This window comes from Trachurus japonicus, chromosome 12 (genome assembly GCF_045865225.1).
Source record: "Trachurus japonicus isolate A0001 chromosome 12, Traja_1.0".
Lineage (NCBI taxonomy): Eukaryota > Metazoa > Chordata > Actinopteri > Carangiformes > Carangidae > Trachurus > Trachurus japonicus.
In genome coordinates, this window is record NC_140918.1 from 25,989,556 (window position 1) to 26,010,951 (window position 21,396).

A 21,396-nucleotide genomic window follows, 5' to 3' on the forward strand; every position below is an offset into this window, starting at 1 on the left:
CATTATTGTTATTGACAATCACACTCCCAGGTGTGGTATTACACCGTCTGCAAATCAATAAGTGTGACGTAATCGCGGGTGGGCGGGGTTTACGTCCAGGCACCATGGCTTCGGTAGGGACCGAGGTGAGTGTGTGAGTCTAATCTATGCCAAGCTTGTTTTACTTCCATACTGTTTTCTGCGCCGTAGAAAATGTGTTCCGGCCCGGCAGCCCGGACTCCGCTCGGGAGCGGGCGAAATGTCGGCGCGGAGGTGCCGGTTTGTCGTGAATTTCCCGCGGCCAGCCTGGAGTCTCTTGCTTTTGTGTTGGACCGGAGGGCAACTGAATGTGCAGGAAGATGCTGCGCCCCGGAACATGAATGGTCCATGCGGGCGCGTTAGGGGCTCCTCGCCGGGGTTTAGTCATACATGGTCCCGGCTCATGTCACTGTCCTGCTTCTGTCCAGCTTTAGCGCTCCTAAATAAACCTCAGATAGATGTGCATGCGAAAATTTCTTCCACCGACAGTATTGTCTGTTGTAGCCGCGCTGCCTGTCACCGGCTCACTGGCGGCTAATGTGCACACTGCTGTGTAGCTAGCCGCTAGCAGCCGCGCTAATTAGCAGACTGTGCACATTTGAATCACAAATCGACACAAAAACACATTTCGGAGGTTATCATCTGGTTCAAACGACAGGGGGCTGGCCTCGGTGTGATTTGGGGGCAGCAGGACTGGCTGCTCGGCTCACAATGTTATCTCCTGTGTGCAGTGCAGTGTGTTAGCTTCATGATAAATGATGCAGTCAAATGAAGGCAACACTGGCAGAGCTGCCTACAACCTCCCACTGTAAACATATGGCGCCAGTTCCTGCACCGGCTTTCATTGCCCTGGCCGTGATGAAATGTTCACGTTAAACTTTTATCTGGGATGATTTCCCTCCGGTGCAGGCTTGTCTTGTTTTAGCTCTCTACTGTTAACACTGCTGCTGGCTTTCAGTCGGTGTAAACCAGACCAGGGGCTGGCTGGGACCAGTTGCATTGTTTTGCCGGGGTTTCATCAGTAAAGATCAGATTGATTTGGCTGTGATCGCTCGGCTGCAGCAGCACAGACTTGTGCAAATGTATCAGGGATTCAGTCTTTTGTTTCTCTGCTTTCTTTTTTTTTTCTTCCCTCCCGAGTGATCTGATCCGGTGTTGTTCGGCAGAGGTCGCTCGCGCAGCGCTGTGTCGGTGCTGTGAGTCTGTGAGTGTCTGGGCTCGGAGCTGTGAGCTCTGCAGCCGCCTCCATTGGCACTCACAACTTTGTCATGTGTGGTATGTTGATGCATTTGACACATTGATACAATAGATCGCCTTAAAAGGTCAGGTCACCCAAATGACCCCGAATACCCCCCGGTGGTCGATGGTGTGGAGATAAGTTTTGGTTGTTGATTTGTTTTTTATGTCTGTTTTGGGTTTTGCGTCACATGGATTTATTGATGATACTAAAGGAGGTGATTGACAGAAAATTCTGCAGCAGCTATCTTGAAGATTGTTGACCTGTTGTTTTAGGCTGTAGTTCCAGCTTCTCAAATGTGAGGATTGAACAATTTCAGTACTTTGAGCTCTGGCAATAAATGCCAATTTTTCACATTTTTGTCTGTTTATCACCCAAAGAACTGATCTAATCAATATATGACAAGGGAGGAATGATGACTAAAGATTGCCAGAAGTCACACAATGAAAGTAGCCACTGATTGCAGTAATATTGACCACCAATTGGCACAAGTGAAAAGATATGCACTAGGGCCATCCATCTGCCTCATTATTCACATTCATGTTCACATGAAAGGACCTTAGCTTCTGAACCACGTATTTACTTCTAACTACATCTTTGAACGGTAAAGATGGTGCGTTGCTAACAAAAGCTTCTTCTCTATCTAGTGCACAAGTGTCAAACCCTGCAGTTTAGTTGAATGAGCCGTTGCATAGAGGTTCAAGCCAACTACTGAGGCTTTATTATTGATTTGACTGCTTGAAAGTGGGAAGCATCACTTCCTATTATAGAGCTGTAGGTTGAACAAAGTTTGCATTGTCACACACAAAGCTACTGGCTACGTAGTGGCTTAACAGCATGGATGTTAACAGGAAATGCACAGTACCAGCCTTATTGGTTAATTACACTGAATGAAATAATTGACTATAACAATAATTCTTATCTTTGAAGTCGATTTCAGTTTGAGGTGAGGTGGTGTCTGCAGGACTCCTGCCTCACATCACATTGTGGGTAATTTCCTGGTCTCAGTGTTCGCTGTGTGTGTGTTTCCATCAGCATGCAGTTTGTGGGTTCATTCAGACAGGAGATGCAGCTCAGGTGACTGTCAGGCAGCGCTTTGGGCTCATTAAGGTGAAGTACATTGTTGAAGTGAAATAGCTAATACTGGTCTCATGACAGATAGTACATGACCTGATGCCATGTCAGTGTCTCCATAGAATGTTGCCAACAGCTGTGTGTAATAAACAATATGTAAGTAATAATTGCAGAATGTAAAAGGCCTTGTACCGTCGCTCATTACATAAATATATTGGAAACGTAAACTTATTATTTTCTAACTTCCTAACAACAAAAGTAAATACCTTATATTATACTATCCAGCTGTCAGCTCTGTACAAGGTGTCTTTAAACACTTATAAATTGTGGACCCACCACCAATCACATCTTTTGTGTTTAACACGTAGAATCACAAAATGATGAGGATACCCAGTCATGTATTTTTGCCATTGATACTAATTATGTCTGAGTGTGACTGGCCGATCCGTGACTGATTACCAGTCAGTGTTGGCGTGCCTTGCAGATGGCATACATTATATCAGCCTCACACACTTGAATTGAACCAGGTGGCAAACGGAGCGACTCCACATGGCACACAGTGCTTCTCTCAGCCCCAGTATTTAGGTGATTGGTGATCTGGTGATTGGTGATTAACTGTGATCTGACTGCAGGTCATAGATTTTTAATGAAAACTGATAATGATCAGCAAAAAATGACATTGCAGGCAGCCCCCACAGTTGGGAGGGACTGACCATCCAGGAGCCGGCTCAGCTGTAGTGACTGTGGCACTCAGGCTCTCAGGAAATGCAGTCACACACCCTCCAGTTGTAAAACCGGAGCAACATTTAAATCAGACAGTTTTGGAGCTGCATATCTCCCACAGTCCAACCTGTGGTTCAGCCATGTCCTGGACCTGTCCGCCCACTGAGCTCATGTCAAACCCTCTCCAAACACTCAGTCAGAGAGCCAACAAGCCAACCCACTGGTGTCAGAGTCACAAGGTGTACCTGTGATTAGAAACTGTGATGTAATTACACCTTCGTTTCACGTGTGCATGTGAAAATTATAGCTAACGTAAAAGGTTGGGGTTTTTCCTGGTTTCTTGATGTTAACTTTGACTCTTCATTTGAGAAGGCCGTGAGCTTGCTCTCATTTAAGTTGATCAAATTACTGCATTTTTTCTTTTTTAACTGCGTCATTGCGCTCAGAGCCGAGCAGCAGGATAACATCATGATAGGCTAAGAACTTAAACAAAACAAGTCTTGTCTCAGAATGACCCAACTACAAAACTAACGATAGAAACGGAGATGATGACGCTGCACAGAGTCAAGAGGGGCGGAGCAGTATGACTTGTTTCACCTCCTGTGTGGGATGTTTCACAAACCGGCTTAACTACTCTAAAACTAGACCCTGGTGCAACTAGTTCATTGCCTGATGCCCAATACTTATAAGGACTCTAATTGAGGTTAGATCCCCAAAAAAAGTTGACATACGTCGTGAGTGTGGCCACAAAACTGCTGAAAAAGTTTGTGCTGAATACCGAGACAAGAGGAACTCTGAAGAAACTGCCTTGTAGAAACTTTGAGGAACTTTGGCCAGAAGCCCCTGGAGATTACAGTGTTTATTACAGCTCGAATTTCAAGCTTTCAACTGTTCATTACCAGACAGACCTAACATACCAAACACTTTACTTGTTGCAGGGACCTACCTTTTGTCATGTGGACCGCACAAGAGAAACCAAACAAAGTGTCCTCTATTTAACAGCTGCTCGGTAAACTTCTCAGCAGGTTGGATTTTGATGTGTGTTGGATTATTACCAGTTAAAATGATCACCACATACGTAGCTGATGATATTCTGTAGTGACTGAATTGACAACTTTCAAGGAGATCTGCTTTTTAGACCTGTTAGATAAGCACCAATGTAAATGTGCCGATTAAGCTAAACATTAGTTATGCATGTATTTGTTTGTCCATCAGTAATTTATTATTCTTATCTCACTGTGTCAGGATGATAACCCTGACCCTCAGAGTGTTGGGCCTGGTGGTGCTCACACTCAGTCAGTAGAAGATCCCACCGTCTTTCCCTGTTATTTATCTTTTCATCTCAACCATCGTCACATTTCTTTTTGATTAAGAGAAATGATCATTGCTAGATTCCTAACCAAATCTTCTGATAATGTAAATATTGTAACAAAAACCCGACATAGAGTGTATGATGGTGCCGTCACCGTACAGGATGTGCTGCAGGGCTTCTCCAGCCACCTGACACCACCTGCATCCATCAGCTGTGAAAATGAGAGCAGCACTCGTGTGCTGGTTGTAAATGGAGTTAAATGGTTTTAAGATGAATTGTAAATGTTGACGTGGGTGAAAACTCATCCAAACTGAAACTGGTGAGGGTGTTGTCACCTTACCATCCACGTGCCCCCTGTAAATCCTGTTATTATCCTATTGGCTTGGCTCAAAACTTGATGGGTCTTTAGTAAGAAAGGACAGATTAAGGATTTGATCATAATTCCCCGTGCTGTGTAGGCACAGATCAGATTGATGCAGCTCTACAAGCTGCTTTAAGTCATTAACAGATGAAACTTAAGAATTGATCCGTGTAAAAAGCTGAAAAAATGATGATGTCATTATTGGAAAAATAAAAATGTCCTAATGATGGCAATCAATTAAAAGTCAAGGCATTATTAACATTATTACAGTCTTGTGGGGGACTTGAATATCTCTATCATATTAATATCAGTTCATCTATTAGATTAGCTGAGAGAGGGACGCTCTGATCAATGTTTTTTGCTATGGATACCGATAATCTAAGAGTGAGATCTGCCAATCCACGACTAATACTGATCATCTTGGCTACATTGACGGTGTCCCCTTTACCACTCATTAGGTGAAGGTGACTAGAAGCGTAAATGATCAACTACCAGTCATGCATGTTTTTATCAAAATTGGCCAGTAATGATGGTGGCCGATCAGTCAGGGCATCCGTGGTTGAGATTGAGAAACTGTCAACGTCATGGCAGTGTGAGAGGAAGTTAGGGTCATTAGGAGTCCTCCATCGTCAGAGAACATAAAGTATGTGTACCAAACTTCACAGCAGTCAATCCAGTCGATGTTTCACTCCAGCCCAGAAAACACAACCTCCTCCCCAGAGAGGATCACCAGAATCAACGGGCCTCATGAGGACCTAACTGTCTGTGGCAAGCAACGTCACGGCAACTCCTGACATCAGTCCAGTAGTTGTTGGGATATTTCAGTCTGAGCCACAGTAACCGACCAACAGGCTGACACTGCTATTCCTAGAACCACGCCGCTAGCGTGGCTAAAAAAACTCCACTGAAGAGTCCAGGTCTGTTAGCATGGCTCCAGACAAGGCCTCAACTTTCTTGCCATTAAACAAGACAGCTGCTCTGTCTCCTTATTGTGTGAATTAAAATATGTACAATCAGCTCAAAAGCAATATATAACCAGAAGCCGAGATAAGCAGCTATGTTTTTCATGCTCTGGTTAAATGAGTTTCACGTTACAGAGTTGCACACACAGGTTTTCTTGTGTACAGGAAGAGGCCTTGTCATGGGCAGCTCCTCCTCGTTCAAGTGTTCTTTGCTCGTGGGTGGTGTCCTTTTGTGTCTTGTGGGCGTTTCGTCGCTGGTAATGAATTAACTATTTCTGCCAGACCGCATTGTCAACGTGTCTTTTACCTACACTCGTGGCTTTTTCAGTTTCAGTTTTTACTTTTCCTGCTCCGCTGGCCTTGTCGGAGGGAAGAACTTCCTTTTTTTTTGTGCATTGGCTCCTGAAAGCTGAGCAACCTGAGCTCATGTGTCAGGACAAGGTTGTTTGTCATTTAGTAGTGAAACGAGAGAGGCCACCAACATCTCTACATCTGCATTCCTCTGTGTCTGAGGTGGGCCCAGAGGAGAAGAGTCATTTCACCGTAGGAAGCGACACAACTCGACCCCGCCAGTCATAAATTAATCATTTAAATCATTAATGAAGCAAAAATGCCAGACATTTTACTAATCCCAGCTCTTTGACTGTGACGATGTTTTGCTCATTTGTACACGGTTCCTACACATGTATGGAAAGTAGCCTATGGAAAAGTATGGAATTTGATTTTATACATTTCCAGGTCTGAAAAAGTATGGAAAATGGAAACTATTGTATGGAAATATATTCATCTTAACACTTATCTGGGTTTGGTTTAGGCTAATTGGGTTAATTATTGTGTATGCGCTATTGTACCTAGAATCCCCTGGACATAATGGCATACACATTTATTTACATGATACACATGTATTTACTCAAATATTGGAAATTATTTGATTTTTTTTTACAGACTGGAAATTAGGGTCTGGAAAAAAGTATGGAATTTGGAAATTTCAAATGTGTAGGAAACCTGTTTGTATTTAAGAACCGTTGGCCAGACTGGCTCAGTCTTTTGACACATCGCAAATATTTCTGGGATCTGGTAATGCACGTCTCCGCTGTAAAGGAAATAAAAACTCATCAGAATTGTGGTCCTGATTAGGAATCTTGTGAAAATAAACCGAAGACCCAATGAGAACAGAACCACACCAGACCACATGTGGATCAAAGCGCTGACAACAATACAAAGTCTCAGTAAAGTTGTGTTATTGTGTGCTTATTCCCACTCTGTTTGCAGCCACATGCTTCAGGTTATCTGTTCTGGTCCTTTTGTGGTGGTTGTTGCTGTTGGAGCTTTGTCTCAGGCTCTTCCCCCCCCTCGCTCCTTCACTTCTCTGACTTAATATGTGTTGCATGGCCTGGCAGTGTTGTGTTTTACTGCCTTCACTGGCTCAAAGCTCAGCGGGTACAAAAGACTCTCCTGTTGAGAGGTTTGGACGTGGCCTGATGTCCACGGTGGAAAAACGTTCGGGGCCTTCAGGCTCCTCAGCGCCGTCTGATTTTCCCCCTCTGGGCCCTTTATCCCTCCACTTTAATACTGCTATTCCCTCCCCAGGTGCTGCAGCCTGCAGCATGCACACTTGATACGAAGCTTTTATTCTCATGTTTTTTCGCTTTGCATTGAAAAAGGAACAGAGCACAACAACAACAATAAAAATAGACAGAAACAAAACAGCAGTGGAATTGGCAATGTCAAGCAACAGAGGAAATGGCTGAGTGGAAATGTACTCGACAGAAGTCACAACACGAGGTGTGAATGTGTAAATGTAAATACAGTTAGTACTAGTCTGTGCGGTCCTGCAGCAGTTTGCATGGTGGATGTCTTCGGTGGCTTTGAGGTCTTCAGGCTCAGAGAGAAGCGAGTGGTGCTTCTGTCTGAGCAGACTGAGCATGCTCTGTGGAGACCCTCTGAAGAAGAGGGCCGACAGAGGGAGCCACCAGGTCACATGACCGGCGAGGTGAATGTGCATGCGGGGAAAGAAAAGGAAAAGAGGAACAATCTGTTCGACACATTCTCTCGCTCTCTCTCTCCCCCCTTCCCTTCCCTCCCTCCCTCTCTCTATCTCTCTATCTCTCTCTCAAACACACACGCCCTCTCTGACGCCTTCTTCTTCTCAATGGAGGCCATGAGAAGAAAGCAGGTATGATGCTTCCTGGAGGCACACAAGAGAAGAGACATGTTAGCTTTCTACTCTTCACCTCTGGTTGGGTTTGAATGGTCTGAGGAGATGTGTAGTCTTTACTTCTCAGCTCATTTTGGACATGTTATGTTTTCTAAAAGTTAGTTTAGATTTGAACTCTCTGGCTGTCTTCTCATTGAGATGCTTTCTCAGTTTGTAAGATGTGCTTCTCTCTCAACACAGCAGCCGATTTGCTCTTGATCCCTGAAATTCGAGGACTTGTGCTCGAGGAGCAGAGGTTTGTTTGCTTGTGTCTGAGAGAGATGTGAGCGTGGTGTCATGGATTAGGATGACTGCTGTATTTAGAGTAATCAGCACAGGAAATATGATGTCACTCTCATTATGGCAGGATGGAAACCTGACCTCCTGAACATCTGGAAACCACCCTAACAGCAAGACCGTTACGCTCCCTTTTTCTTTACCTGGTCTTTCCTCCCTCCTCTCAGCGTGTGCGTGTGCCCCCTCATGGTTGGTACATAATGATGATCCTGGGGACCGGATGCATCAGGAATATACTGGAGCAAAAGGCTGCAGTGCCAGTGACTGCTTTTTAATCTGGAGCTTGAATGTGAGGCAGCAGTGTGAGCCTCCACAGGTCCTCAGCAGCTCTCATTTGCATGTTCCTGAACATGGTATGAGATTATGTACTAAAAAAAAAAAATTTTTATTGTTGGGTATTTCTTTATTTGGAGCATGGACAATAGAGAAATGGCAGGAAATGAGTGGGAGAGGAAGGATGGCATCCTGGGCTAACGTTGTTGTGATTGCATGATCATGTTGTGTCATGTTGTTAGGCCACCAGGAAGCCCCACATTTGTCAAACGTGAGGTTGTGATTGTAGGCAGTTTGGAGACAACCGTGCGCTTTTTCAGCTTCATTTTCACTTTAATCTTTTGCCTTTTTTCTTCTCCTCGTGAGATAACCGACAGTTTCACCTCTGTAGGCCTCTCGAAAAGATACAAACCAAACAATCCGACGAAGCGCAGCGGCCTGGACAAACAGCCTGTAGTGGAGAGTTCACAAGCTTCCTTTTTTTAAAGAGACAATGCGCAAAAATTAAAAGGAAAAAAAAAAGCAGTGCTTCAGAGATCAGGAATGCGTCCCATCATGCCTTTGTTCTCTCAGGCTCTCATTTCTGTACGTAGTCGCTTCATCTCATCTCACCGGGCGGGCAGTTGACGATCTTATGCTTCTCACTCACAGTGTGACAGCTGTTTGTGTGATGTGTTTGTGCTTTGTGTTGACTTGTATTCAGGCCTCTGAGATCTAAAGATAGGCCACATCACTACCAACGTCCAGGCCATCTCATATACCAGCGTCTCTTTATGCCGTAGGGGCAGTGGATGGTTGATCCGATGGAATATTTTACAGCTTTAGGAATATCAGCTATATTATACAAATTATTTATTTCTAATAATTAAAAGGCTAATTGGTTTTCCACAAAACAAAAAAAGGTCCAATCTGGACTGTAGCATGTGAACCACTGGAGCTTTAATCCTGCAGTCATGGCTGAAGCTTTGGTCCACACTAACATTCAAATTTTTTTTTTTATTAATGTGTCACTTAAGGTTCCTGATCAGTATTCAAAGCCTTTAGCTTCTTATTTGGAGCTTCTCTCAGCAGCAGCCACATCCATCCACCAGCCTCCAAACCCCTACCTTCCCCATCTAGTGGAAAACTGCTGCAATGGCCGCGTTCTGTCAGTAAACAATCTGGTTGCGAAATGGCGGAGATCTGCAGACAGCCTTCTGTGCCTCCCTTCCCCCCCTCTCCTTTCTGTCTCCAGGTTGTAGGTTCCACTTTCCGCCACTAGGGGGAGGGATGAGGCTGGTGTGCTGGTTTTTTGTAACTGGCTTTTTCCTCAATCCATGAAAACGAAGGAACTAAAGGATTCTTCTTCTCCTCCTTCCTCACCCCCCTGGCATGTGCTCACCACCTTCACCTCCTTGAGATCACACATCACATTGATTGTCCCAGACTAGATGTTCTTTGCGAGACACCCTCAGTTCCTGGTGCTCACAGTCAGACCTGCTCTTGGTCCTGACCTCGCTGCTGTTTGACAAGGTGCACGTCCTCGTCCTGCTCAGGGACTCGGCAGCACGTGATTGGAGGAAAGGCTCTTTGGGTTGGGGTCTGGGTTGTGTTTGCAGGCTTCAGGACTCATGCTCTGTTAAATCTGAGGATTTGATTGTCAGCCTTTTGGAGAGGAGAGTTTAACTTGTTTGTTAAAGTGAAGCTCTCTGTGCCTAAAGCAGTCTTTATGATTGGAGAAGTGTGGAGGAGCAGTGTTTCCTCTGCTTTCTGGGGGACAGTCAAACTCGGTACCTGCCTTTTACCATGAGAATCTCTGTCCCATCTGTTTGTGCTTGTACTCTGAGTGTGCTGGGTGTTGGAGGCCGAGGAGCGTGCTAGCTCTGCTGCTCTTCAGGGGGTAACCCCCACTTCCCTTCAACATTTGATCCACAGAGGTTGAAAGGCCTTGGAACAAAAGGGGATGGCAAAAAGTTGGACCCAGAAAAGAAAGCAAAAGTAGGATTCATCATGTTTTTGTTTTTTTCTCCCAGACCTCTTCTGTTTCCTTTGGGCCCATTCTCCCAGAGTGAGCATGAGGCTTGTGGTCGGCAGTTTTTTTTTTAACATTTCCTGGTGTTGCCTCTTCAGCTGCCTCCCTCCTGTGTAAGGACGATCCGTGGGTGGTTTGAAATTTCTCTTTTGAAGCTGCGGCAGGGATCTGCTGCTCCTTTTGGTAAAGAGAGAAGACAGACAATCAAAGTTCACGGAGGTCAGCCTCCTTTCTCTCAGCTCACTCTGTAATCTTTGACTGCTTCGCTCAGAAGGACAAGCAAAGAGGGGTTTTCCTTGCCTCGTAAGATGAGAATTGGTTCGTCAGTTGCCAGAAAATGAATGATCATCAATTTTGTTAGAATATCAATTCTTTGTCCAAACACCGTCTGCCTGTAGCTTCTCAGATTGTGAGGCTTTGCTTCTCTTGCTTGCTTTATTCGGATACAAAGAAGTAAAACTGAGAAAGACAGCAGCTCCTCACATCGAGCAGTGACTGAAAGCACTGACTGACGACAAAAATTGTCAGATAATTAATGATTCTACTTGAGTAATTGTTTCAGCGTTGATAATTGTAAGTGGAATCTCTGTGGTTTTGATTATTGAGTTATGATCAGCCTTTTCGGTTTTAGATATTTGACATGAAGCATTTCAATGGAAAAGCTATCCGCAAGTTAATTCATGTTAATAACGGCTCTAAATCTGATTTCCCCTGACGTTTGTGGTGTTTTTTCATCAGCCGGCTGGTCTAGCCAAGGGCAGTGCGGATAAGGGTGCATCTGCAAAGAAGGAGAGCCTCGATCCGGCAAGCAATGGAGATACACCAGGTAGTAGTCAAAGCAAACCCCAAATGATTTTGTTGTTTATGGAACTGACATTGTACTTTTTGAATAATCTCTTTGGTTTTGGTTCCACAGACGGAGACAAAGACGTAGCAGCCAGACTGGCCTCTTCCCCCGCAGCAGAGGCCATGCTCAACGGCACCGAATGTGACAACACCCGGCTCAAGAGCCCCACACACGGATCCACCACGAGCAGCAACAAGACTTTACTGTTGGTGAATGAAAATGGTTTACCAGACATGGAGCCGCCGCACGGTTCTGTCACCGGAAGTAATGGATTCATCCTCACAAAGCAGCAGCAGCAGCAGCAGCAGCTTGAGGGCAGCTCTGCAGCCATGCCAGGTTTGGGGGTTTCCCCCCCCAGGACTAACTGGTTGCCTTCGGGCACATCAGCAGGGGGACATGTGGTCAAACCCCTCCCCGCCTCCTCGGCATCGGGGTGCGCGCAGCCTTCTGGCGCGTTAAGGACTGACCCCAGTACAGGGACTACGTCGGGACAGGGTATATCAGACACTAAAAATGGCACAGCCCCGTCTCCTGCACCGGCTCCAGCGCCCGTCACGATACACAGAGCACGCAAGACCATGTCCAGACCTGCTGTCAGCCCGGCACAGAAGGTAAACTCATTAGGACCTCATTAGTGTTTTCTGCTCCCTTTACTCTGATTGCCTTTTAGTGGTATCACTGAACTATCACCACAAGATGATAAGAAAGATTGTTTGGATATCTGTACACATGACAAAAGTATGTGGACATCCAAACACAGTAGGGGGACATGCAGTGCACCCACATGTGATGCTTATGTAACGGCCTCAGCTCCTGTAAGAAGACTTGACACAAGATTACATTAGTAGTTTGATCCCATTCAGTCACAACAGCATTAGTGAGGCCCAGCACTTAGCAGTGCAGTTCATCCCAAAGCTGCTGGATGGGGTTCAGGTTCTTCCACACCAACCTGGGGGAAACCATCTCTTTATGGAAGAGATCTGTCATGTTGAACTAGGCAGTGGCACATAGATGGAAACAAATTATTGTCTTATTGCAAGTGTTATTGTGTCCTGTGTTGTAAATATTTTATTTGTATTTTTAACTAAGCTTTCTTTGGAGCTAAGAAACCCAAACAATTAGAAAAGTCTGTGTCCATGTACATGTGGCCGTACAGATGAGGCAAATATATGTAAAATCACATGCAAAACAATCAAACTGTTGTTCTGCATCATGGCCTGTGTTCCTTTACATCACATGACATTGGATTTTTTTTTTTTTAATGGCTATTTGCATGTCACTGATTTGTCTAAAAATAAGTTTAACTGCTCTCTTCTTTAAAATCAAAATCTGGGTGTTTTGTGGAAAAATTAAACAGTGAGCTTCAGCAGAAATGTGTAGACTGACACTTCATCCTCAAAGCTTTCGGTTCTTGTCATCTGCAGCTTATTAACAGGGAATTAAGAGAAGCAAAAAGTGCCAAAATGGAGAAAGTGGAGACTCACGTTGCGCCTGATGCGCAGAACTCCACGCAGCAGTCCTCTTCCCAGAACCATCTACCTCAGAGTCCACCAGACACGCCAGCTTCAGCACAAACTGCGTCATCCGCTTCACCAGCACCTCTGCCAACTCCAGCTCCTTCAGCTACTTCGACTCCTACTCCAGCCCTAAACAAGTTCCAACTAGGTCAGACACGTAACAAAACTTTGACCCACTGTAAAAAAACAAACTGACTTTAATTCTCAGATTTCAGAGCATGATCTGCACTCATATGTGTAAACGTGTTGTTTGGCTCTTCCACAGGAGCGCTGTCGTCGCGTAAGAAGAAGAGGAGGATGGGAACATACAGCCTGGTCCCCAAGAAGAAAACCAAAGTGCTTAAGCAGAGAACTGTGCTTGAAATGTTTAAGGAACTACAGCAGTCTGCCAAGAGCCAACAGGTCTCTGCTCCACTCATCACTATCAACAACACTAAACACAAAGCTTCATGTGGCCACTTGGTGACAAAACTTTATATAATATACATTTAATAGTGGATCTCCTAACAGGGAAAGACAGTGTTGTGGAGCTCAGGGTGGGCAGCACCACTGTTGCCATCTTGCCAGAACCTGATGCCAGTATAAACTCCCAGCTAATGCAAAAATTGGCAAAGAGGGAGGGCGTGAGTGGAGCCGAGACTTCAGTGCATGCTGGCCTGTGGCAACAATATGGCATGCATTTATCCAGAACTTTGAACCTGTAGGCTTTATACATTTTAAACGAGCGAGGTGTATTAAAACCCACCCACTGTGCAGTTGTTATGAAGGACGAAAGCAGTCATAGAGACCAAACCTGTTGTTTGCAGCAGGCTTTAAACATGTTTATTTCTGTTGTCAGGTAACATGGCAGTCTGTGGGGACTGACTCAGTGTTGGAGGCAGACTCTAGTGGTCATTCAAAGAAGTGCATGCGTTGGTACTTCCGTGTTGGCCTCATACTTTAGCCTCACTCACGTCACTTCACATCAAAGTCTGTTTGAGCAGAATATATGAAAACAGCTATAAAGAGTCTTTCATGGATCCGGAGGGAGCTGTGTGCTCTGTGCTAAAATAAAAATTGGATATGGTTAGAGACAAGAGAGCCGACTGCACCTCTGTAGTCTGCTCCTTATCTCTGCTTGAGGCTTCATCAGCCACGACTAGTTTCACAGTCGGCTCTTCATTAAAAAGATGATGTTTCAGGCTCTGCCACGTTGATTTTGATATTTTAAGATAATGGCGGTGCAGTGGTCAGCGCTGTCGCCTCGTAGCCCGGAGTTTGCCAATCTGCTCGAGTCTCTGTAGGTTTCCTCCAAGACAGTAACTCTACATTGTCCATAGGTGTGAATGTGAGCGTGACTGACTGGTGATCTGGTCCAGGGTGTAGGACCCCTGACTAGGACCAGCTCCAGCCCCTTTTGACCCCCCCCCCCCCCGAGCCGACTGACTGATGAATGAGTGAATATAGAACTGTTCATCAGTTCAACAGTAACATGGAAGTGCAGTGCTAAATCAGTGGTGAACTTTTTTTTTTTACTTTATAAATATTCAAAGCACTCTGTAAAGAAAACTGTTGAGATTTAAATCGGGAACTGATCTTATGATCTCAGGATCTCATCACAGGAAACCATGTGATGTCTAGCATCAGTTAAGTATGAGATATAATATGACCTTTAGAAATTGCAGTGAACATCTCGGTTCCTTTCTTACCTCACAGGCTAAAGAAGTAGCAAACATAAATGGGGAGAAGGTAGAAAATGCATCTGAGGAGGAAGAGTCAGAGGAGGTGGAGTCTGAGGAAGAGGAAGGACAGCAGCCAGCAGAGGAACCTGTCGGTGCTGCGCAGGAGGCGACGTCCGAGTCCATCTCTCAGGTTGGAACATGACACGTTTCTTTCACACTGTCCCAAACTGACAATGTGGTGATTTCTATCCTGTGTGAAATGTGGCGCTTTTATGATTCGTCAGTTGCAGTGTTGAGTGTTTGTTTTTTTTTGTTTCTGTGGTGGAGGTGGGAGATGAGCAGGACTCTGAAGAGTCAGGAGAAGAAGAGGGAGAGGAGGAAGGCACAGAGTCCGACATGGTACAACCCGCTACTCACTATCATTACTCCACCTAACTATGTCAGAGCGCTAGAGCTCATTTCACCTCCTTTTTGACAGAAGACAGTGAGAAGTGACAGCAGTTAAATGATCTCTCGTTGTAATTAAATGAACTCTGTGAATGAACTCGGCCTGTCTGTCTCAGAGCACAGAGTCCGGTCTGAAGAAGAAGCTGAAGAAGAAAACAAAAGGAGACAGCGCATGGCTCAGGCCGTCCAGGAAACGGAAGAGGAGGATAAAGACCAAAGGTGAGAGTGTAGAGTCATCCAGCTGCTCACCTCTGGTCCACATCCCAGCTGTCAGGAGGGAATTACCTCTGTGTTCAGCAACAATAGTTTATCAGTCAACACTGAAAGGGTTCTCTCATTGCTCACAGTCAACAGGTGTGTGTTGTTGACACTGAACATGTTTGTCTGTTTGAAGAAGTTAAAAGAGGAAGTGATTTTTTGTTTTTCTTTCAGATCTGAGGGTTCAGATCTTCAAAACACACGTTTCAAACTGTGTTCTTTTTTTTCTTTTTTTTTATTAAAGTGGAACTATGCAAGTCGCTTTTTCGCTGTTTTGGTCGCTTTTTTCTCTACGGAGCTCCCCCTACAGTGTCGGAGTGCATGTTGTAAAAACTATTAAGTCATTTAACCATCACAATTACTCCAAAGCTGTTTAATTAAGGTCAAAATCTTGCACAGTTCCTCTTTAAATCCTGATGTCAAGCCACAGAGCTGGTGTCAGGACCCAGTAGGTTTTATATTATACCGAAAATAACATAACCTCTGAACTGCATTAGGTCTGAAAGTTTAGCACAGTGAAGCCCTAATGACACAAGAACTCTACGTACTTTTGCTCACCGTATTTCGATCGTTGCAAGTTAGACAAATTCAGGTCCATTAAGAATTATGTGGAAAAGTCTAATTAACACTTTAATTTTAAACTTTTTATCACTATAAACTTTACAAAACCTCAAGAGGCATCTGTCAGTGTCTGAAACTATTCCTTCACTTTATGTAAAACATGATATTAAGAAGATACGACTCCTTCTCGGTCCTATCCTAAGAACTTTATTCTCCGTGCCATCATCAGACCTTTCTCTCAACTCAGACACTAAAATCCAGTTCCAGTACCTCACATGGTGTTGTGTTGCTTCCTTTGTCGGACATGTCATAGTGTCTTAGAGCATCTTTTCTCTTGCATCATCCCTCAGTTTGAACAGCGAAGTATCTAATGACTCTTCTCTCTCTCTCTTGTTCCCCTCAGACCTGGAGGAGGTGGTCCAGCCTCAGGCCTCAGCCCAGGCCCTGGTGGGTGAGAGGAAGGAGTACACACAGGTCCTCCCCCCTGCGCCTGTCAACCTCAACAAGCCCCAAGACCCAATGCCCCCCACACAAACCACCAAAGGTGAGCGCAGAAGAAAAGAGGAAACTCTCTTTTTACCCACCAGAGTGACAAATGAATGTCTTCTTACCCTTTTGCATTTGAATTTAACATTTCCATGTTGACGACAATTTGCATAATGTTAGTGGTTAAAGCAGGGTCACTCTGTCCTGTAGCTCAGGTCAGATACTTCACCTAGAATAAAGACTGCTCCCAAAAGAAGCAGATAAAGTCTTCACAGGCCAGTGGGCACTTTTCTCTAACCAACCAGTGACTTCTACATTATTGACATGGAAACTGTACAGTGGTTGCTAAGAGCACTTAATGTTTGTCATATAAATAGTTGACATGCTATATGTCTGTTAGTTAATTTATTAATTTATTAATGTGTTGTGGCTGTGGCACAGGAAGATGACATCACCTTTGTAAACCCCTGTCACAGGCTCTAGTTAGTTTCTATATGACACCAGACCCGGTACAGTCACTGAGGAAACAACAGATGTGAAACCAGGTTGATATGTGCACTGTATATACTGTAATTAACTCTTTTAAAGTATTCTGAGGGAAAGTTTTTGTCTGTGTGAAATTAAATAAGTCTGCTGAAAATGTTTGTTTGACTACTTTCATTGTAAACCCAGGTCAGATTCTCTGGTGGGTGTCCCCAAAGTATCCAGTTCGTCATATACACTGTCGCTGATTCAAACAACATATTTGAATATTTCAAGTAAAGATATAAATGAGTTTTTCCCCAATATCACAGCTCTTCCACTCAGTGCAGGCAATGATCAGTCACATTGGGTATCTCAGTGTTTTTTTGGTATCATTCTACACATGTTGGTACTGTAGAGCGTTGTAAGTTGTCAGTATTGGCAGACTAAAACTCAGCTGTTAGTTAAATGAATGAAACATGTATTTTTGTGTTCATATTCCACAGGCTTATATCGATTTAGTGTTGCTCCAAAAAAGTCATACTGGCACTGTCTCTGAGGTTTTGTCAATTTGCAGCTTAGAGGGATAGTTCAACATTTTGGCAAATTATAAAAAAATAGTTTTAGGAGTAGGTTCGTTACCTTTTAATTATCGGTGCAAGCTATTTTTAGAACGGCGGAGCAGAGCCGCGAGCTGCTCAGAGCTACGCTATGAAGGCTAATGGGATTTCTTGGTTGTGACCTGCACATTTGCCACGATATGAGATAATAATGGAATGTTACAAGACAGAGTTGTTAGAGGCAAATACAGAGTCTGCTTGCCGAAAAACTGCCCCCGACAGGAACGCGCATCAGCGGTTTTGCATGAATTTACCTCAAAAAACAACTCTGTCTTGTAACGCTCCGTTATTATTATAGTATTTGGAGTTGTTGGATTGTGTATTTGATGAATTTGATGAGGGAAACCAAGAAATCCCATTAGCCTTCATAGCGTAGCTCTGAGCAGCTCTGCTCCGCCGTTCTAAAAATAGCTAGCACCGACAATTAAAGGTAACGAACCTACTGCTATGACTATAGGGATTATGGCAATGGGCCAATTTGCCAAAATGTTGAACTATCCCTTTAACTGTTATCTAGATCATTGAGTCAGCTGATTTAGCAAAGACTGAATTGAGTCACTTAATTCTAATAATGATAACTAAACATACTTCTTACAATATAATAACTTAAAACTAAATTAATTTAACTTGCAGCCAGACTTACAGGCAGCTTCTCTACACACGTTTCAGGGTCGGTGGTGGAGGAGGCTCAGGAGCTTCCTCTCTGCAGCTGCCGCATGGAGACGCCCAAGAGTCGAGAGATCCTCATCCTGGCCGACAGGAAGTGCATGGCCACGGAGAGCGTCGACGGACAGCTGACCCGATGCCAGGGCGCCGTGCTGAAACACGAAATGATGCGCCCCTCCAACTCGGTCCAGCTGCTGGTCCTGTGCGAGGACCACCGCAACGGCATGGTGAAGCACCAGTGCTGCCCCGGCTGCGGCTTCTTCTGCAGGGCTGTGAGTACAGTCACTGGAGCGGTGTCCTGTGATCAGGCCTCACAGGAAAGCTCTCGAGTGTTGTGTTAACTGGGAGGTTCCCACTTTATACACAACTCCACACAGTATGTCTTTTTTACCCTGGTTGGACTAATCCAAGTGACACACAACCGTAAAATACTTAGAGGCAAATCCAGTTTGACTCAGACCTGGAAACTTTCTCTGTGACCTTTAGTGTTCTGACACACATAACCTCTAAAGTCTTGGTTTGTTTCCTGTTCGGGGTCAATAAAATGCCAGGTGATGATGTTACTGTTCCTGCTGAGGATCAGGAAATGTTACACTAGAACCAGACAAGTTAAAGAATGTCAAATCAAATGTTTCTGGACTGAAACAAGAGAAGAGAAAGAGAAAGAAGAGTTTGAAGAGTCAAGCAACCACCTTGTTGCATATACAACAATGCTTTCTTCAAAAAGTGTGGAGAGCTGAGGGTAAAATAAAATAGAGCTTATTGTGTGGTCATCTTTCCTCATTTACCACACATATAACAAAACAAGATTTTTTTTACTGGTATACTGCATCTCAGGCAGAAAACAGTCACAAATGTATGTTGATTGTTCAAATCTGAGGGTTTCAGTCCACATTGGTAATAAAATCATACCTCTGAGTTTTTAGACCCAACCTCGTAGAAATCAGGGTATTACAGCAGATGTAAAGGTGTTTTTTTTGGTTCCCCGGCCCGACCTGACTTCTCACAGTTAACATAAACACAGCTGTCTATGTGTCTCACTGAGGCCGTGTGTTTATGATTGTGAAGGGGACCTTCATGGAGTGCCAACCGGACGTCAGCATCTCTCACCGTTTCCATCGCGCCTGTGCCTCGGTGCTGAAAGGTCAGAGCTTCTGCCCCCACTGCGGAGAGGAGGCCAGCAAGGCCAAGGAGGTCACCATCGCCAAGGCCGACACCACCTCCACTGTGCCGGCTGCGCTGGCACACGGACCCGCCACACCTGGAGCCCCTGAGGGCAGAGCAGACACCACCACCGGCAGGTAAACCAGTCTCCCCCAGAGCCTTTTTTTTAGACGGGATAAAATAAATAAAATAACAAGCCCTAAAGATTAACGATGTTTGCTTTCCAGCTCTTCTCGTCTGGCCGTCGGGGCCGAGGCCAGCGGCCGGGCCGACAGCTCGCTCTCTGTTCGTTCTTCACACGGACTCGACGCTTCTGCTGTTCCTGGGTCGTCCAGGACCGCGACACTCCAGGCCAGTATGGGAACAACGGCTTCACCAACAGCTACTCAAGGACCACCCAGAGAAACTCTGGAGAGCATCCTGGTCGCTCTCGACACAGAGAAGTAAGCGCAAACTGAATTTTTTTTTAAACAACCAAATATCTGGACAATTAAAGTGAACTTATATTTCTGTTCTTTTCAGACCCAAGAAGCTGCGTTTTCATCCAAAGCAACTTTACCTCTCAGCCAAACAGGGAGAACTCAAGAGGGTCCTGCTCATGCTGGGTATGTTAACCCCACCAGGGCCATTTATAAATACTATAAATGTTTCTACAGCTACATGGTTCATTGTAGAACAGGCATCTTCCCTCCGTTTTTATCCAACTTGTATTAGAGCTTTAATCAAATCATTTCCTTCTCCATTTACCTTCCAGTGGATGGCATCGACCCAAACTTTAAGATGGAATCCCAGAACAAACGTACACCGCTCCACGCTGCAGCTGAGGGAGGACACAAAGACATCTGCCACATGCTCGTACAGGTACAACTCTTTTTACTTTGTTACCACATGGAGCAACGACAGGGCAGAGCACAAAGAAAAATCAGGTTTTAAAATGAAAAGAGCCAAAAAATATGACACAAGTTGACCTGATGGACCTCAGTAACCTCCCTGTCTGATGTGTCCTGCCTCAGGCCGGTGCAAACTTGGACATGTGTGATGAAGACCAGCGGACGCCGCTGATGGAGGCCTGTGAGAACAACCACATGGAGGCGGTACTGTACCTGCTGAGGGCCGGAGCCAGCGCCTCGCACAAGGTAAACCCCCAACAAGTCTCATCAGGTCTGAGATGTTTTCTCAGCAGCCGAAGTCAAATCTCAATGTAATTTAACCTCTGAGTTATTTTGGCAGCTCACGGATCTTAAAAGTTAAGAATCATTATGTTGTTTCCTGTTTGTTTGGAATAAAAGAAAAAAAAATTGAGAAAACATATTTATATATTTATATTTCTGTGAGATGTTTGACTACTAGTCTGTAGAAACCATCAATAACTCAACTCTCTCCTCCTCTCAGGATGTTGAAGGGTTCACGTGTCTCCACCTAGCAGCCAAGTCTGGACATTACAACATTGTTGAGCACCTTCTGTCCACAGGACTGATCAACATAAACTGTCAGGTTAGTGTGATTTCTCAGTCATTTCAGATGAAAATACATTTCAGTATAATTTACAATTATTTAAATCAGTGGTAATTAGTGTAATCTAATAGTCATTACCCAATAGCATTAAATACATTTGTCAAATTACTGTCTCCTCTGACTGATCACATGTCAAACTTTTTCGTCATAGACATTTACCAGTGTCCATTCAGGTCGTTGTAAACATGTGATTCTTATTAAAGTCTCAGGATTATTCTCTTCTTGACATTTGACTGTCGGGCTGATGACGGCACGGCTGATTGAATTTTATTTTTTTTGTCATTCAAATTTTTATTTGTTTTTTTTACATATCTTTACAAACATTTCAAATGTCACAGATATGGCATAAACAACTTAATAGCCTGTTTAAGAAAATAATAAGGAGAAACAGATAGATGGGACGAAGAAAAAAAATCTAAAAAAATTAAAATAAAATATAACATTGATAAAAATAAAACGCTCATCTTACAACTTAAAGGCAGGCCCCCCACTCCTGGCTCTTGCTTCAAACACATTAAAAGCATACATAGATACAATCACATGCAACATAACTATACAGCTGATTGAATTTGAATAAGTTAGTCAGTTCTTGCTTTTCCCATCAAAGGGGTAAAATACAGAACCACTTTGCAGCGTGGTCGTGAGACTCACAGAGACACTATAACCACATCTAGAGGCACCAGGAAGTCAGAGCACCCTGAGAGAAAAGAACCAGCTCTGATGTTAT

At 44.3% G+C, this 21,396-nt stretch overlaps 2 protein-coding genes across 4 annotated transcripts in view; both read left to right on the plus strand.

Annotated features, from left to right (window-relative positions):
- ccnb1 (cyclin B1) overlaps window positions 1-21,396 on the plus strand; it is a 203,046-nt gene that overhangs the window by 165,860 nt on the left and 15,790 nt on the right. The window lies entirely within an intron of this gene.
- The window catches only part of ehmt1b (euchromatic histone-lysine N-methyltransferase 1b), a 30,292-nt gene continuing 8,967 nt past the window's right edge, over window positions 72-21,396 (plus strand). Inside the window, exons 1-16 of one of the 3 annotated variants that reach the window (XM_085793989.1) lie at window positions 72-125; window positions 11,204-11,291; window positions 11,382-11,923; window positions 12,737-12,977; window positions 13,095-13,231; window positions 14,525-14,680; window positions 14,818-14,889; window positions 15,054-15,156; window positions 16,160-16,300; window positions 17,994-18,262; window positions 19,059-19,291; window positions 19,382-19,597; window positions 19,677-19,759; window positions 19,909-20,015; window positions 20,168-20,290; window positions 20,547-20,648. In XM_085793989.1, the coding sequence (XP_085650115.1) occupies window positions 105-125; window positions 11,204-11,291; window positions 11,382-11,923; window positions 12,737-12,977; window positions 13,095-13,231; window positions 14,525-14,680; window positions 14,818-14,889; window positions 15,054-15,156; window positions 16,160-16,300; window positions 17,994-18,262; window positions 19,059-19,291; window positions 19,382-19,597; window positions 19,677-19,759; window positions 19,909-20,015; window positions 20,168-20,290; window positions 20,547-20,648 (2,634 nt within the window). In that variant the 5' untranslated portion in view covers window positions 72-104. Of the gene's footprint in view, window positions 126-7,653; window positions 7,864-11,203; window positions 11,292-11,381; window positions 11,924-12,736; window positions 12,978-13,072; window positions 13,232-14,524; window positions 14,681-14,817; window positions 14,890-15,053; window positions 15,157-16,159; window positions 16,301-17,993; window positions 18,263-19,058; window positions 19,292-19,381; window positions 19,598-19,676; window positions 19,760-19,908; window positions 20,016-20,167; window positions 20,291-20,546; window positions 20,649-21,396 lie in introns of those variants that run through there. The other 2 variants (XM_085793988.1, XM_085793987.1) reach the window with 2 other exon arrangements.